The sequence below is a fragment of the Dreissena polymorpha genome, chromosome 13, assembly GCF_020536995.1.
Source record: "Dreissena polymorpha isolate Duluth1 chromosome 13, UMN_Dpol_1.0, whole genome shotgun sequence".
In the NCBI taxonomy this organism is placed as follows: Eukaryota; Metazoa; Mollusca; class Bivalvia; order Myida; family Dreissenidae; genus Dreissena; species Dreissena polymorpha.
Window position 1 is genome coordinate 3,300,884 of NC_068367.1, and position 18,296 is coordinate 3,319,179.

The window sequence follows — 18,296 nt, forward strand, 5'->3', positions numbered from 1 at the left end:
AGTCATCTATGAAAGTGTTATATTACCATGAGAAAGTTACAAGTTATATGACAAGGGAAGGCACTGACCAAAACATGACTGGATATATCGCATTAATGATCTTCGCTGAGATTATCGCTTAGTGTGTAAAGTAAAATATGTAACGTTTACAATTACTTGTGATTCGTGGGCTTAATTTGAGTTATATTATCAAAGCACATGCTAATCAGGGATCTAGCTTTCCGCTTTAAACGGAACTTTTCGTTTAATGGAAGCCTCTTCTAAACGAACATTGAGTTTAGGCGGAAAGGGTCGTTCCTGATATCCCTGTGCGGACTAAAATGGCTAATCTGGGACGACATCTAACTTATATGAATTAATCTCTGTTTTCCAAATCTTTTAATATTTTAGATATATATCGTTCGTTTACAGATAATCATTTATCTATAGGATTGCATGCCAAACTGTGTGCTATGTTGCAGGAATTCAGAAAATACTATAACTTCAACATACTGTTTAAACTTCTAAACACAATAATAAATTCAGACTTGGCAGGTTGTAGCGGGTTACATATCTCTCTAAAAAGACACGGATTTAAATACAAGCGAATGCACTTCTGTTCAACTTCATATTCTTAATCAAATAGTTCTTTTAGGTTTTCCCAATTATCGTTATCGTGATGAACTGTATCAACAGGACGCACACCTGTAATTAAATTAAGTTATCTAAAATGCTTACATTTTCAATAAAAATCCGTATGCATTAACACGTTGTAACAAGGTATAATCTTCATTTTAACTACATTTAAGTAACAACTAAACACAATAAGTTAAACTTCTCCTACTTAAAAATCCTCCAGTTATTGCAAATAAATTTACTCGGATGGACAGGGTATTTGAGTGGTGTGTCAAACAAAAATCTCTGCGCGGTGATTTCACTTATTTACATCAAATCCTTGTGAACTAGGCCATGCCAGCAGTCCGCACAGGCTAATCAGGGACGAAACTTTCCGCTTTTATGATATTTTTAGTTTCAATGAAGTCCCTCCTTATCGAAAATCAAATTTAGGCGGAAAGTGTCGTCCCTGATTAGTCTGTGCAGATTGCACAGGCTAATCTGGGATGACACTTTACGCACATGCATTAAGCCCAGTTTTCTCAGAACACGACTCATATGGTAATCGGGCTGACCGATCATGCTTGTAACCGACAGTCATGGGTCACTATGACCATAGAAACTGGATAAGATTACACTTGTCGAAGTCGTTAATTGTGCAATAATTGAAAACGTGTTTAAAACAGTACATGATTTTATTTAACAAATAATACAAATAGTTATTACAGTATGCAATAGTTGAAATAAATAGTATAATCTATATATATTATATATGTGTATGAATGACCGATGCAATCTTTAAAATGTCTGTATAGTTATAGTACTTCAGATCATGTTGATAACGTGTGATAGTAACTAAGCAGTGATCTGTTAGCAACAACGTTTAAATGCTGCATACTGAATTTCTTTGTTCAGATTATTCTTTCGTTTTGATATAATATATTTAAGCTACTCCTCTTCATTATCAAAGACCGAATACAATGTATAGAATATAAACACACAAAATATTATCAGGTCCGAAACAGTCAAGAACAATGCAAAGTTAATAAAATGGAAGTCCCATTCAATAACGAAGGACGGGCACTCTAGTTTCATGGCTCGGTAGTTTCCAAAGCACCATGCCATTCCTGCAATGAAAGAATAATATTCGACTATTTGTGCCGCGTCGTGCGACAATGGGTTAATGCCATATGCATCGCGCAGACTGGTCGGGAGCCTCCTGACCGCTTTTAATTCATGCAATGTTTCGTGGTCTTATTAGCCAACATGGTAGCTCCTTACCAGACTGCGCGCGTATGCACAGGCTGCTCTGGAGCTACGCTGGTCGCATAAACCATATGAACTTTTTTCGCATGACGCGGCTCAATTTATATATGCTACCTTACGCGAGTTAGTATTACATACCATATTTTATTGTATTGCTCCAAAAATAAAATCCTCATCACATGATAATCATGTTTTAATTAGACTGCAATTTTATCAAATCGCCGCACTTACGTTTTAGCGATTCAGCCGCTTCATTCAAATGAGTACGTTAAAGAGTTTGCAAGGAGTAATCGGGAATCGTTGTGTATTTGGATGCATGACAATAAAACCTTGATTAAAAGCTGCGGGTACGTTTTACCTGTTCAGAGCAAAACCTTATTTCGTTCTGGAAGGATTTTAAATGAATATGGTGTACAGCGGCAACACGAGCAGGAATTGTGTCACCGGTTTTTATATGAAAAAAAAATGCATGTAACAAAAAAATGGGATTTTAAAAACGTATTTTACCCTTGATGCTTACAAATATTGCTTTGCTATTTGAGGATGAGAAGTGAGTTAGTATTTTTGTCTTTTAAACAAAAACGACGACAGCTTACGTGACATAGAAACCGCTCCAAATGGTAGGTAAACAAATAATAACTTTAAGCGATGTTGTAATTGCTGAATTTCCTTAGCACTGTAAAGCAAATCACATCACGGAAACATCAGTCTAAGATTAATTGCATTATACAAAACATTAAATTAATCCTTTGCATGCTGGGAAATTTGTCGTCTGCTAAAATGTCGTCTGCAGAATTTCTAAAATTAGCATTTTCTTTGATTTTTTTCAAAGAATACTATCAGAATAGCAAACATTCTGTGGCGTCTCATCTGGATCCAAACTGTTTGCAAAGGCCTTTAAAATTCAGCTCCAGCGCTTTAAGGGTTAAAGACGTTTTCTCATTTGAAGGGTCAATAAAAAGGCTCATAAAGGTAAGTGTAAGAATGCCTATATGCTAATGATTATAATATGTAATTATACTTCGTGTATACTAAATATAAGTGAAGTTTTTGCTTATAAAAGGTATAACTTTGTTAAAACAATCTACGATAAATTTCAATCAGTTGTGGAAAATTATTTACTAGACATCATACCTACGATAAACCAAACAACGGCGAACAAGAAGTCAACGTATATATAAATCTCCACAAACAAATTTTTCAAGGCTCTCTCCATGTGTCCTTTAACCCCCAGGACCAGAAAGGCGATCCAGAATATAAAGCCTAACGTGGCTTTTACGATCAAATATGTTCCGACGTTCCGTTCTTTTTCACAGTCAGATCCAAGTTTAGTGGCACCTTTAACAAATAAATAGATCATGCTTATGTAAACATTCACAATTGGAATTAATGGGTATTATTAATGTTTTTAAATTAGGTTTGGCTTTTAATGTTGTTACGTACATGTATATTTTAAACATACACGCTTGGTTGTTGCTGTTGTTGTTTCTTTCATACTTTATATTTATGTGTTCAATATAACAGAGACGTAGATAACTGTTATCCACGTCTCTGAATATAAGAACAATCATGCTGGTGAAATATCTGAAAGTATCATAACGAAATGATATATCATCTTAAACAAAGACGGTATAAAGTATTGGAATTTTATAAACGCTGGCTGTGATACAATTTATGATATATACGTGATCAAGTAAATAGATGAAATGTACAATATTTTTAAAACGTTACCTGCGACAAAACGGGCAACTGTTATCAGAAGGAAAATACCACATATAATGCCTGTAAAAAGAAACAAATACGTTCATTAATTCCCGATAGAAATAAAGGTGGCAGTTGTGTATGTATGTGTATAAAGTTTAATGTAAGGACCATAAAACAAAACACGGAGGCGCAAGTTGGCAATTATGCAACTCCGCCATTATCACCAAGGTGATCGGGAACTGGCAGGGGCACTCTCGAGATCTCAGCAACAACCAGTTTACGGATTTATATCAGTCTGTCAACGATTCAGGTATACAGATTAACGTCGAAATATACGATAAGGAACATAGTGTGCATAACAACCGGGGTAAAATCGTTTAATCAAGTATTCGGATCATCTTTTACAAATCGGATACTCGACCAGTATTCGGATATCCGGATAATTGTTACCACCAATAGTATAAACGGTATGTCTGTCTGACGTTCCATCCGTTCTACATGTCGTCCGTTCGTTCGTCGGTCTGTCTGTTCTCTGAAAAGCAAATGTTGGTAATGTCTTTATTTCTATGTGCTTGCATTTTGCATGCTAAGTGGGTAGGTAAATGAGTTGCACTCTTCCTGATATGTCAATCAGCGATATTGAAAAATTGACAGTTAGCATGTCACTTGGCTGAGCTTATGAAAAACCAGAATTCTTAGCGAGGTTAGAAAGTGTATTTATAATAATTGAGTCTGTAGACATTAACTCAATAGCATCAAATCCGACATTAAAAGGATTACATTAATTTAGAAAGCACAGCATACCTTTGTTGCGTTCGTAGTGGTCCCTTACAAATCTGCGTAGAACATTTTTAACAGTCTGTCGAAATTTGTCTGCAAATTAGATTATAAACGCCTATATTTCAAACAATCGAATTGAAATGTAAAGGTGTTATTGTTATTAGAGTTGGGGGTAATATTTAGAACATAAATAAATTGTCAGCAAAAATATTAAGTGTTTATACAAACATTACACAAGCAATATTGTCCTGATTCATACCTCTGTATTCTCTGGCAGTCGCAATCCTCCCGGGAGAACTACTGCAAAGAAATCATACGATCTGTAACTGACAAATGATGACAAGATAACGCTTTCGTGCTCATAACGAGTTCTAACATATCGAATACCATTTGCATAAGAATAGTAAACGAAAACACGTAATGCCATCCTTTTTCGATTTCCCGCATAAATCGTGCTTTCCATATTCTATTTTTTATGACTAAGATTAACGAAAATCATTGTCTTACAAAGTACTAGATGGATAGTTCCATAAAGCCGATAATATAATGGTATAATGACAAATACTTTTCTGCGTGAAAACTGTACTTATTTGATTTTGGAAAATGCCACGATAGCTCTAACTGAAAACGCCACATGAAAAGTGTTGAAAATTTCACTTACGGCACCGTGGGAATTTGACGCGTATTTATCATATCCGACACTGGTGGTGCGGAAGGCTGGGGTCTCAATTGAACAACTGAAGTAGAGGGCGGTTGTGGAGAGAGTGGGACGTTTGGAGGAGACGTAGCTTCTAGTATTCCCTGTAGGGCAAAGTTTGGCGGAAACCCGTTGCTAGGGACAACGTGTTGACGTCGGCAGTTTGGACAGGAAACCTGGTTTCTGTAATAAATAAGCTTAAGCCAATTCAATAGTTTCCCTATATGCAAGGTTCTTAAAAATAAATATTCACATACCGGGTATCTCTAACTCATGAAACCCAAAGTATATATTAAGTTGTCTCTACATTATACATCAAAAACAGGCGAAAAAATCTTTTTCATAAAATTTAGCGAGTCAACTAACCCATATGGACGATGGTCCACCGTCGCCCAACTAAAAATAGCATGTAAAACCAAGTATGCGCATGCTCAGTGGCGGGCGCAGTAAATGGTTAAAGTGAAAGTAGATGTCGCCGCCATTTTGAGTGGTTGGTAAACTGTGGTTTGTGTCCAAATAATTAGACGGTATCTTTTGTATATTGACCCCATACTTATGTTGTCATTGCATATATTTTTATTAATGGGTTTCGACCCGTAGCCTTGTGTTCGCACTACATCATGTTCGCCTTGGGTTCTGTTAACCCTTCGATTCAGTGAAAGTAATAAACGGAGAAAAAAAACATTTTTTTAAATTGTATTATTCATAACAGTAACACAATTGTATTGGTTTTGTGTTGTACATATTTGATATCTGATACGCAAACATATTCTTGAAGTGAAATATTTTGCCAACAATAGTTCTTCCCCATAGTAAATACTGGAAACCATACATTATCCTACCGCACCCCAAATTCGACGACACCTAAATTCGACGATGTTCTATTTATATTGATTAAATGGATGATTATTGTCTTTGAATCATTTCAAAGTAATACAGCCGATTTTAAAATTATTATTTTCTGCTATTAAACATTTCATTATTTCTTTCATTATTTGCTAAATATTGCTTCATGTAACCGTTACATCGTCGAATTTCGGTCCATTACATTCGGTTCTTTACACCCTTCGAATTTGGGTCACACTGGGATATTGCATACATGCATCTAGTCCAAATTTTTGACGCTCTTAAATATTAAGCTACTTTTTATATGGGTAAAGTATCTCGCGCGTCTTATAAATAAGACTAACATGCAGAATGCAGAGATCTCCCTCTGGTTTAGTTCAAACCTGTATATTTTAGTTTGATTGCATAGGACTTATTTAAAAAGGTGTAAATTTTGTTTCCGGTGCCTAGAACCAGTACTTAGTGTCTATAGGGAAGATCTAAAGAACGCTTTCACAGTGGGGATCGAACCCGTGACCTCCTGGTTGCTAGGCGGACACCATATCCTTTACGCCACAGCTACCTCAGGGTTTGGGGTAACGGTACAGTTTGTCAAGGTATTCCGAATCATTAGGCATTCGGAATCCACATTTTCATTTAAAAAGTCTTAACGTTTGGTATGCGATTTGAAAGGTTATTGTTGTTTCTAAAAATTTAATCCCCCAGCCTGTAAAGAATGAAGAATCATTGTTTTTGATGAAAATGTTGATTCAGAATGCCTAATGATACCTGTACCCTGAGGCGGGGGAAATAGGGCATCATTAAAAAAAAAATTTGGACTTTAAACCAAACATGAGAAACAATATAATATGTTTTTTTAATCACCGCCAAATTAAATACATAACAATTCTATTTAGTTTTAAACATTTTAAACTTGACAATTCTGGGTCTAGGGCAATTAATTTGCTTGAGTGTCGGGTGAATTTTTATCTGGGGAAAAATTAATACTTTTTTGTTGAGGGAATGGGGCCTTATTTTGGCCAAGTCTTGAATCGTTATAAGACGGTATATAATATTATATTTACCTGTCAATAATATCTGCAAGGGGGGTTAGACAGTATAGATTGATATATACATGTACATGGTCACTCTTAATGTCACTCAAATAGATAAAGTAATCAGTATTGCTATTTAATGGTATGTTTTTTTCATGAGAATAAACTTAAGGTTAATAGTGATTACTTTGTAAAATAAAACAAAGCATGTGCAAATATTGCAATAAAATATTCATTTTTAACACCATTAAAAAAAAGTTAACAATATCTATACACATTCCTTGGTATTTTACCCTAGCATAACAGCTTCAATCACATAATCATTATTTCAATCAATTAACTGGGTCCGTTATCTCATCATCTCTTAATAAATCATATATATTGATAGCCACCTGCTTCGTACACATTTCAAACTAATATTTCAGACACCAAACGCAAAGCCTATCCCAAGGCAATGCCCCATTTGCGTGGTAAAAGGCAACACGACTGTGTACCTCCGGGTAACAGACCACGTTCGCTGGGTGCAAGCGCTGACGGCAGACCCCATGAAGCCGTTGATGTCAGAGGCACGTGCTAAGACCGGTCGGAAAGTGAAGAAGATAAAGCCGAGGAATTACTACTCTTGCTGGCTGTGCGACCGGTCGGTGATTGACCTGCTGCGTCATCTAGAACAGGAGCACAAAATGGAGGCTGGGACATTCAATTTTGTTTACACAAGAGGGCCGTTTCCGGAAAGTAAGTGTTAAATTGTGTTCGTGTGGTTTTTGTATTTAATTTCTCATATTTCTATCAATGTCTAATACAAAACCATACCAAACGATTTGTAACTTTTACATTTAAACGTCATTTACAGGTCGCGAAAACTTCAGGAAAGGTGACCAGCAGACTCGCCACTCATGATGACTCGGCATAGGAGGATGAGAAGGTGGAGGATGAGGAGGAGGAGGAAGAGGACTTTTCATTCCTAATGCCGAAATACTGCCTGAGCCTGGAACCCAATGCAAGGGTGATGCATGGTCGGAGAAGCTGCAAGTAACAATATGGATTGCTTATATAGTGTAAAGTTTTGAGTCCGTTTTCGGGGTAGAACCAGTACTTGGTGCATTAAGCCCTGTTTTCCCAGATTTTTTTTTAATTATATACATTTCAATTGATAGTCATTATTATTGTTACATGTATATATATTAAAAACCGTGAGGAAATATATATAAGTACATTAAAATTTAAGATAAATATTATTTATTTATAATACTTTGGAATTACTGGTTGTTAGTTAAATTATATGCGATTTCACCATCTAGCATAGAATATCATCCAATAATACTTGTTGCAGTTTCAATCGTTGACTCATATGTAGACTACATGTTCCTGCGGAGCAGGCCAGGTGGGTTGGCAAACGAGTCGAAAACACAAGAGGTCAACATGAAGATCAACCGGTTCCTGGCCCTGTCTGGCTACTTGGAAGGAGTGGTGTTGAGTGACATGCTGTTGTGGATGGGCCATATGGAGGTCCACGACAGTTCCTCAACACCACTCACCAGCTGAAGACGGTGCGGAATGCACTAACGGCAATCAAGAACTTCCTGAAGTGGTGCGAGGGAATGGTCTAGCGGACGCCCGCACATTGAACAATGTAAGCGTAAACTTAGGATTTGATTTATGTAAATTATTCATTCTTCTTGGACATCTACTTATTAATGTTTTGGCGTTGGCGTCTTTCTGTCTGTTCTTCCGTCCATCTTTCCGTCCGTCCAGCACTTTTGTGTCGAGAGCCATATCTTGAAAGTGCTTTGGCCGATTTCATTGAAACTTGGTATGAGTATATATATGGATAAGAGGACGATGCACGCCAAATGGCATTGTACACAGTCTGTTAATTACGGGGTTTTGGCCCTTTGTATCTTGAAAAAATGCTTTTTTGAGTGTCAAATATAACACTTTTGTGTCCAGAAGCATATTGGCGGGGGATATCAATTTAACAAATTTGCTTGTTTAGCTTTATTTTTTTTTCGGCCGATCTCCTTCTCACAGGCTTCCTGACCTCAACCTGCCTGGATAAGAGCCGTCGCGAGGTTGTTCGGAGGGTAGAGGAGAGTGCGGCCATCCTGACGGACGCAAACCTGGAGCGCCACTTCACTGAGAGTGAGCATGTAGTGAAAACGATCAAGGTGATCCAGGAGCCCCCAGCTGGCACACCTGAAAGATATTCGGGGAATAATCATTAAACTGATAGCGCTCTATAATGCCTCCTGAACTGGCAAGTATACAAACCTGAGGGTATGTAATATAAATAAGCCTAGTATTGATTCGAAAAGATAACCCTAAATTACTTTTCAGACCAGAGTTGTTTTTCAGTAGCAATTGCATAGAATTGAATGAAACTTGAAGTTAATAGGCATTAAAATTGGGTTTATTTAAGTATACAACAAAGCTGTTCGCCTGTTAATTGACCGACTTGTCTTATGTATAATATTTTTACCAGATTGTTACCTTGAAGACAGATAAACTATAATGCAAAAGTTCATTTTGACATTCCAAATTGGGGAAAGGCCTTGAAGCCATTGTAAAATTAAACTGTTATGGCCCCTTAATTGATTGAAAATGTCAAATTTCTGTCTGCATATGTGTATGAATTTAGTGAAATTCAAATTAGATCAAATTTGTTATCATTTTTCAGTGGTTCTTGCATAAGAGTCATCAGGATGATTTAGTCATTTCAGAGATGTACCCTTTATAGCTCAACTTGAGTTATTGTTGCTGGTCTTTGTCTGTTTTGCGATGTGTGTCTATATGTCAACATTTTTACTTAAACAATATCTCCTACTAAACCTTTGGACAAAGCTTGATGAAACTGGCAGGAATATTCCTGGCATGAAGCTCCTTCAATGTTGCTCCAATAATTGTTTTCCATGAAATCCTTGTTGCCCTGGCAACCAAAAGGAAAAACTTAAAAAATCTACTCTGAAACTGCAAGGCCTTGGGCTGAGATATTTAGCATGAAACATTGTGTGGTGGACCTTTACCTGTGGGCAAGTCGATTTTTTGTCGAGCCCACTTATGGAGAGCTCGACATATTTGTCACAGTTGGCGGTTTGGTGTATGTGGATCAGTCCGTCAGTATGAAAGTCCGGGTTAGGCTTGTCTGGAGCGTAAGTCTGTTATTGATTGGAGGAATTTCAAATAACTTACAATAAATGTTCACAATCATGACACGGCCGGTCACTGCTCAAGAAAACGTCAATATCTCAAAGGTCAAGGTCACACTTTGAGTTCAAATGTCAAAAATGGCCATAAATGACCTTGTCTGGGCCATTATTATGTCATTCATTGTCAGAATTAAATTCAATTTAAAATCATGTGTCACCATAATTTGACGGTGTTGCATGGGAAGGAATAATGTCGAAATCTCGAAGGTCATGGTCACACTTTTAGTTCAAAAGTAAAAAATGGCCATAAATGAGCTTGTCCGGGCCATAACTGTGTCATTCATTGTAAGATTTTAAAATCATTAAGCACATTTGTTCACCATCACTCGACGGTGTGTCATAAGAAAGAATTACGTCAAAATCTCCAAACTCAAGATTACACTTAAGAGTTCAAAGGTTAATTGGTGGGACTTGTACCATGATTGTTCAAACTATGTTCCTGGGGTCAAAATTGCCCCACTGGGGAGGGAAATGTAATTTCCTTATTAGTATATTAAAAAACCTCAAAAACAAAAATTTTCTTATAAATCACAAGGCCTAGAGCAAAGATATTTGGCATGAAAGTTCATCTTGTGGACCTTCACCAAGATTGTTCAAGTATCATTGGATCATATTTGCCCCACCCTCGGATCAAATTTGTTTTCCTTCTATAATATATATATAATGAACACTTAAAAATATTCTTCTCAAAAACTGCAGTGCGAACATACATATTTTGCATAAAACATCATCTGGTGAACTTCTATACAGATTTTTCAAATTATCAGCTGGGGGTACCAATGATGAATTCATTGAATTTACCTGCTAAGATTCATTTGCTTTGTGGAAATGCAATAACTTGCAATGTTTTTAAAGTGATTGAATGGTTCAACATTAACTTAAAATTAAAAAGAAAAAAACTATTTCATACATCATATTATACTTATAAAAAGCCATAATTGTAATGCTTTCATGGAAAAAAATGAATGTTTGCTTAATTTTCAAAAATATTAATAAATCTTTAATGTTGAGGATTCTTCATAAAGGTTTTACGTGTGCACAGAATGTTATGGTAATCTCCAAAGCATTCCCATTACAAAATACATCCGATGTCTATGGATAAGTTATTTTTATGCCCCCTTTCGAAGAAAAGGGGGTATATAGTTTTCGCACTGTCTGTCAGTCTGTCACACTTTTCGTGTCCGCTTTCTAATTCAAATAATTTTCATTCGATCTTTACCAAACTTGGTCAGAAGTTGTGTCTAGACAATATCTAGGTCAAGTTCGAATTTGGGTCATGCCGGGTCAAAAACTAGGTCACGGGGTCACTTAGTGCATTTCAAGGATTTAGCATGGTGTCTGCTCTCTAATTGAAGTAGTTTGCATCAACATTCATGCGCCTGTCAAGTATCGGGCATTCAGCGTGAGAGTCGCGCATTTACGCAGCAAAACACCCTCTCACACAGCCAAATCTTATGCTCTCCTTTTTTTATACGCCCGTTTTTAAAAACGGGACGTATTATAGTTTCACCCTTGGCGGACGGCGTCCACAGCAGTGTCCGCTCTCTAATTTAAATTGTTTTTATCCGATCTTCACCAAACTTGGTCAGAAGTTGTGTCTAGACAATATCTATGTCAAGTTAAAATATGGGTCATGCCGGATCAAAAACTAGGTCACGAGGTCACTTAGTGCATTTCAAGGATTTAGCATGGTGTCTGCTTTCTAATTGAAGTAGATTTCACCCGATTTTCACCAAATTTGGTCAGAAGTTGTGTCTAGATGATATGTAGGTCAAGTTGGAATATGGGTCATGCAGGGTCAAAAACGAGGTCACAAGGTCACATATTGCATTTCAAGTATTTAGCATGGTGTCCGCTCTCTTATTGAAGTAGTTTTCATATGATCTTCACCAAATTTAGTCAGATGTTATACTAAATGATATCTAGGTCAAGTTTAAATATGGGTCATGCCGGGTCAATAACTAGGTCTCGAGGTCACTTAGTGCATTTCAAGCATTGAGCATGGTGTCCAAAACCTTCGAAAGGGCATATCTTGTGACAGTTTGGCACTCTTGTTTAAAACTGACGATGCATGAAACTATTTTCACTCATATTTTGTATGTAATTTAAATGCCAAAATTTAGAAAATGCATATGAATGTGAAACGAAACTGTAAGTAAGTAAATAGTGTTACAGTTACTGTACAAACAACCCATTTTTCAAAAGAAGCATTTTTTTTGTAAACTGTACTGATGGTTTTGCTAGTTATGCCATAGGTTGTTGATAACTCGCGTTTGTTCAGCTAATTTCATTATTTCTTTTATAGCCATTAATGTGTTATCATGGTCATTGACGTGAACAAAAGCAAACTGTTATTTTTACAGCATCCAGTAAAAATACCCATATTGTAAATCACACGGGTACTACTGCTCTAATGTTTGATCAAGAATGCATCTAATGGATAATCAAACTAGTGGTTTCACTCAATTGATTTTTGCATATATAGGTAGGTGTACCTAGAGATTGAGCTGGAGACAGTGAAGGTGCTGACCTCTGTGTGGAACACTTAGAAGCTGGCAAGTTTTCATATTGAAGGGTATGGTTCCCAACCGCCCATCACACACAGAATGAAGCTTGTCGTCTTCCGCAGTAAAAAATGGTTAGTGCTCCACAATGCGATACCTGGTTCATATGTTTGTTGCTTGAGTATTAATTATTATTATCAAGATTATCTTGTTTTATATTTCTTGATTATTTGCTATTATATCCCCAGAAACATAGTATAGTGGGGTATATAGGAGTGACCTTGTCTGTCTGTCGATGGCTCTGTATTAAGTGTCCCCTCTCTAATTCAAGGTGTTTATTGGATCTTCACCAAACTTGGTCATAAGTTGTATGTAGATGATGTCTAGGTCAAGTTTGAATATAGGTCATGCCGGGTCAAAAACTAGGTCACGGGGTCACTTAGTGCGTTTAAAACATTCATCATGCTGTCCGCTCTGTAATTTAAGTAGTTTTCATCCAATCTTCACCAAACTTGGTTAGAATTTTATCTAGATGATCTCTAGGCCAAGTTTTAACATGGGCAATGCCGGGCTAAAAACTAGGTCACAGGGTCACTTTGTGCGTTTTTTAGCATTCAGTATGGTATCTGCTCTCTAATTCAAGTAGTTTTCATCCGATCTTCTCCAAACTTGGTCAGAAGTTTAATCTAGATGATCTCTAGGCCAACTTCAAACGTGGGCCATGCCGGGCCGAAAAATTAGGTCATATTGATTTTGACTTTAGGTCCTATAACACTGGCTTGCGACACCTGTCGACAGGCTTTCAACACAAATTTTTGGAATAAATAGTGACTGAATATCTATCTAAGTTTGGTTGTGAGTTTATCTGGGCCATAACTATGTCATTCATTGTGAGATTAAACAAAAAAAATGCACATTTGTTTACCATCATTGAACGGTGTGTCATGCCAAAGAATTGTCGATATCTCTGAGGTCAAGGTCACAATTGCATAATAACTCTTAAAATCGCCAAACATGTAAATATGTTTTTCTTATCTTGTGAAGACAGCATGTGCTTGACAGTATAACGTAAGCCATCATGGAGAGGGGGTATAATGTGTGTGTGTGTGGTCATTTAATAGATATTTCAAAAAAAAGAAAAAAAGAAAAATTTGAGGGGGGGGGGGGAGTCAAGGTCATTCAAAAGTCAAGGTCAAATTCAACTTGCCAGGTACAGTACCATCATGATAGTAAGAAAGTATTTGAAGTTTGAAAGCAATAGCCTTGATACTTTAGAAGTAAAGTGGATCTAAACACAAAATTTAACAAAATATTCAAAGTTACTAAGACAAACAAGAATATCAATGAAACTGATGGATGCTCCCTGATGATGCGCTTTGTCAATGTATGTGTTAATAAACACCTAAAAAATCTATTATTAGCCTCGGTGACCTTGACCCAGTGACCTCAAACCTCATCAAAAGGTAGAGGTCCATGCAAGGTACCTACATGCCAAATATGAAAGAGATCGGTAAAGTATTGAAGGCGCTATGAGAAACGGTAGCAAAAGTGTGACAGAAGGAAGTCTATTATTAGCCTCGGTGACCTTGACCCCAGTGACCTCAAGCCTCATCAAAAGGTAGAGGTCCATGCAAGGTACCTACATGCCAAATATGAAAGCGATTGGTTAAGTATTGAAGGCGCTATGAGAAACGGTAGCAAAAGTGTGACAGAAGTAAGGAAGTAAGTAAGTAAGGAAAGACAAACTGGCAACTATATGCTCCACCGAAAAAGGGGCCATAATTCTGTCGCAATGCTTATTACAGTTGTCTGATCTTGTTTATAGATTGGGATCATGTTGGTAAAGAAGTACGCAAAATTTGAAAGCAATATGTCAAAGGACATAGAAAATATTTGAGGTTGTACGCAATTTTTAACATAGATTTATCAATAATATTCATATTCTAAGTGAAAAAAGGGCCATAATTCTTACAAAAATGCTTGATTCAGTTGTCTGCTCTTGTTTATAGATTGGTGTCATGTTGGTAAAGAAGTATGCAAAATATAAAAGCAATATGTCAAAGGACATAGGAAATATGTGAGGTGGTACGCAAACTTTAACATTCCAACGCTCACGGTAACGCCGACGCCGGGGTGAGTAGGATAGCTCCACTTTATATATATATATATAGTCAAGCTAAAAAAAGTTATCCCCACGAAACTTTTTGTGGGCGCAGGAAATCGTAGTAGTATTAACATATCCAGCTATGGGCATGCTCACTGACCATAATGAATAATGGAACAGTAGTTTTGTGTAGAAAATATTCATTAAGATTGTGAATGTTGTGGGCAAGATTTCGATCCCCATAAGCACTAAGACCATAATGTAATCATATTTTTTTGGCCCTTCACTAATCTTTTTAAACGATTTCATCAATGTTCCTTATACATGTACATTTATTTTTCATAAAAATCGGACATGTGGAATGTTGAATATTTGCCATTGCATAGAGAAAAACCATTGACATGCCCCCTTAAATTGATTGCAGAAAAAGTTGTAAACCAAAAACAAATAATAACAAAGAGCAGTGAAAAAAATTGGCCATTATTAATTTAATTTCAAAGAACAATGAAAATTTAAGGCAACAAGAGCTGTCAGAGGACAGCGCGCTCGACTATTCGAGTGCTTGACAGTATAACGTAAGCCATCATGGAGAGGGGGTATAATGTGGGTGTGTGGTCATTTTATAGATGATATTTAAAAAAAAAATAAAAAAAAAAATTGTTGTCTTTTTTTTTTTAGGGGGGGCGGGGGGGGGGGGGAGTTCTGGGGTGGGGCATGGGGGATGGTTTGGGTGGAGCCCATTGTGGTATGTCAGGTAAGTGTTGTTTTGTCAAAGTATGAATCAAATGTGATCATAAATCCCCTCCGATGAAACCGGTAGGGGACAATAATGAGCGGATACAAATTTAAAGGATAGAACTGAATGTTCAAACCTTTTATCTTGTTTGAACCTGATTGGTTTTGCAAATCGCATTAATTAATTGTGGTGAGCATTGGTGTTTTGTTTCTTGGTACAATGAAACGGGATATGTGATTTACTAAGAAGAATCAAAATCATAATGTGGCAAATGAATATTTATCTTCAAGTGTGAGTGATGCCAAATCCAAACTCTGCATATTGAAACAATATGGTCACCATTTGAGTGAGATTTAAAAGAAATATTTCTTAGTGGCCTAGGACCTTTGACCTGAAAGTATAAATTCAGCATATAACCTGATTGTAGCGAGTTGTTGAATGAGCTTTCTTGCATATATACTGGTATGTGAAAATTGAGTATTAAGTGTGACTTTGACCATGAGACGAGTTATTCCAAACCTAAGCTTTCCATTTTGGCTCGTTATGCATTTATACTTCACATTGCACCCTCTTTCAATTACCTTGAAGACTCTCGTCACACCTTGGGGAGGTTGCTGCTGGGAGATAATTTTTAGGTCCAGGAAGCGCTCGGAAGCAGTCAATATAGCAGTAAGCATCTTCCAGCACCCTGTTATGGAGAGAAGAGTATTGGGGTTTATGGTGAGAACTGTGAGTGTCATTCTTTTGTACAGTTGTAGTGGCAGTCATTGTGTGAATACTCATGTAATCACTCTCACTTAAGTATCAATAGCTAATTATATATATATATATATATCATTCGGAAACCATTTTACTGCTTCAGGTCACTGTGACCTTGACCTTTGACCTAGAGACCTGGAAATCAAAAGGGGTCTTCTACCAGTCATGATCAATGTACCTATGAAGTTTCATGATCCTAGGCTTAAACTTTCTTGAGTTATCATCCGCAAACCATTTTACCGTTTCGAGTCACTGTGACCTTGACCTTTGACCTAGTGAACTGATAATTGAAGGGGTCATTTGCCAGTCATGATTAATGTACCTATGCGTTCTTGAGTTATCATCCGGAAACCATTTGATGGACGGTCTGACCGACATGTGCAAAACAATTAACTCCCTCTTCTTCGAAGGAGGGCATAATAAATTAATTTTGTTCAATCTATCTATTTATCCATTAAAAAGTTCACACTTTCAAAACAAATATAATACAAACTTGGTCATAAACAATAATAAAATACCCCTGCTGTCCCTGTGAATGTTTATGAGCGAGGATCAAGGAATCAAGACCATTACTCTTGGATGTGAAATCAATGCAAATAAAAATTGTGTTTTGAAAATCTTCTTTTCATGCTGATCACATATTTACAAGTTTGAATGGATAGACAAATCCACAACAGACCAACCAACATACAGACTCCAATATACCAGGAATAACCCCACATACCGCATTGACACATGAAGATTGTACCCCTACACATGAAGATTGCCATTAATATCACGCAGGCGACATCGATCTCATTAACATGCGTATGTCAACTAACGGTACACGTGACGCTTTATATTACTATCACGTATGTGACATGGATGTCTTGAACAAGGGTACGCCAACTAAAGATATACGTGACGCTTGATATTACTATCACACAGGCGACATGGATCTCTTGAACAAGGTAACACCAACTACCGGTACACGTGACGCTTGATATATCGCGTATGTGATATGGATTTCTTGAACAAAGGTACGCCAACTAAAGGTACACGTGGCGCTTGACATTTCTATCACACAGGCGACACCGATCTCTTGAACAAGGCTATATATGTACCGCTTGTAATTGATATAACACGTGTGTTATGTATCTTGAACACGGGTATACAAACTACTGGTACACGTGGCGCTTGTCATTAATATCACGCAGGCGACATGGATTTCTTGGGCATGCGTATGTCAACTAACGGTACACGTGACGCTTGCCATTAATATCACGCATGCGACATGGATCTCTTGAGCATGCGTATGTCAACTAACGGTACACGTGACGCTTGCCATGAACATCACGCAGGCGACATGGATCTCTTGTGCATGCGTATGTCAACTATCGGTACACTTGACGCTTGTCATGAACATCACGCAGGCGACATGGATCTCTTGAGCATGCGTATGTCAACTAACGGTACACGTGACGCTTGCCATGAACATCACTCAGGCGACATGGATCTCTTGGGCATGCGTATGTCAACCGCGTTACAAGTGACGCTCGTCATTTATATCAAAGTACTAGTACATGTACCGCTTGTAATTGATATCACACGTGCGTTATGTATCTTGAACATGGGTATACAAACTACTGGTACACGTGGCGCTTGTTATGTCACGCATGCGACATGGATCTCTTGAATATGCGTATATAAACCACCGATACACGTGACGCTTGAATGATATCACGCATGCGACATTGTTCACTTGAACATGACTATGCCAACTAAGGTACAATTGTCTCTTGTAATAGATATTACTTGAACATGGGTATGCGAACTATCGATGTACGTGCCGCTTGTACTTGATATGGCACATGAATTTATGTAACATTTGTATGAAACTACCGGTAAATGTACCGCTTGTAATCGTGTCACCAGTTATAACAATGTTTAACCGTATAGTAAATCTCATTGTCATTTTTAAAACCTAGATATGCCCGATACACCAGTCACTCGTGTCAACCTGTTCACTTGAAGGAAAGTTGTAATTTGTATTGATATGGCTCCTTTGAGGTAAGAATAATAACACA

General features: G+C 37.2%; 1 protein-coding gene across 13 annotated transcripts; it reads left to right on the forward strand.

Annotated features, from left to right (window-relative positions):
* The first annotated feature begins 5,413 nt into the window (after window positions 1-5,413).
* On the forward strand, window positions 5,414-12,760 carry LOC127856600 (uncharacterized). Of its 13 annotated transcripts, none has more exons than XR_008038134.1 (7): window positions 5,529-5,545; window positions 6,338-6,483; window positions 7,347-7,656; window positions 7,775-7,953; window positions 8,255-8,554; window positions 8,953-9,182; window positions 12,617-12,760. XR_008038134.1 is itself a non-coding variant. In XM_052392908.1 (6 exons), the coding sequence occupies exons 1-4, from the start codon at window positions 5,492-5,494 to the stop codon at window positions 7,832-7,834; spliced, it is 540 nt and encodes a 179-aa protein (XP_052248868.1). In that variant the 5' UTR covers window positions 5,414-5,491; the 3' UTR covers window positions 7,835-7,949; window positions 8,255-8,554; window positions 8,953-9,046. The 13 variants fall into 13 exon arrangements, 6 of the variants coding, with proteins under 6 accessions (XP_052248868.1, XP_052248867.1, XP_052248870.1 ...); XR_008038137.1 differs by having other exon boundaries at window positions 5,531-5,545; window positions 6,338-6,462; XR_008038135.1 differs by lacking the exon at window positions 5,529-5,545 and adding an exon at window positions 5,554-5,568.
* Window positions 12,761-18,296: the final 5,536 nt, after the last annotated feature.

What these genes read in the sequence shown, in the direction of transcription:
- LOC127856600 (XM_052392906.1), top strand. Translation starts at nt 5,492, where the DNA reads ATGGTTAAAGTGAAAGTAGATGTCGCCGCCATTTTGAGTG. An exon ending in TGTCGCCGCCATTTTGAGTG is followed by an intron (nt 5,532 to 6,337) that starts GTTGGTAAACTG and finishes TCCGGTGCCTAG; the next exon opens with AACCAGTACTTAGTGTCTAT. An exon ending in AAGAGGGCCGTTTCCGGAAA is followed by an intron (nt 7,657 to 7,774) that starts GTAAGTGTTAAA and finishes CGTCATTTACAG; the next exon opens with GTCGCGAAAACTTCAGGAAA.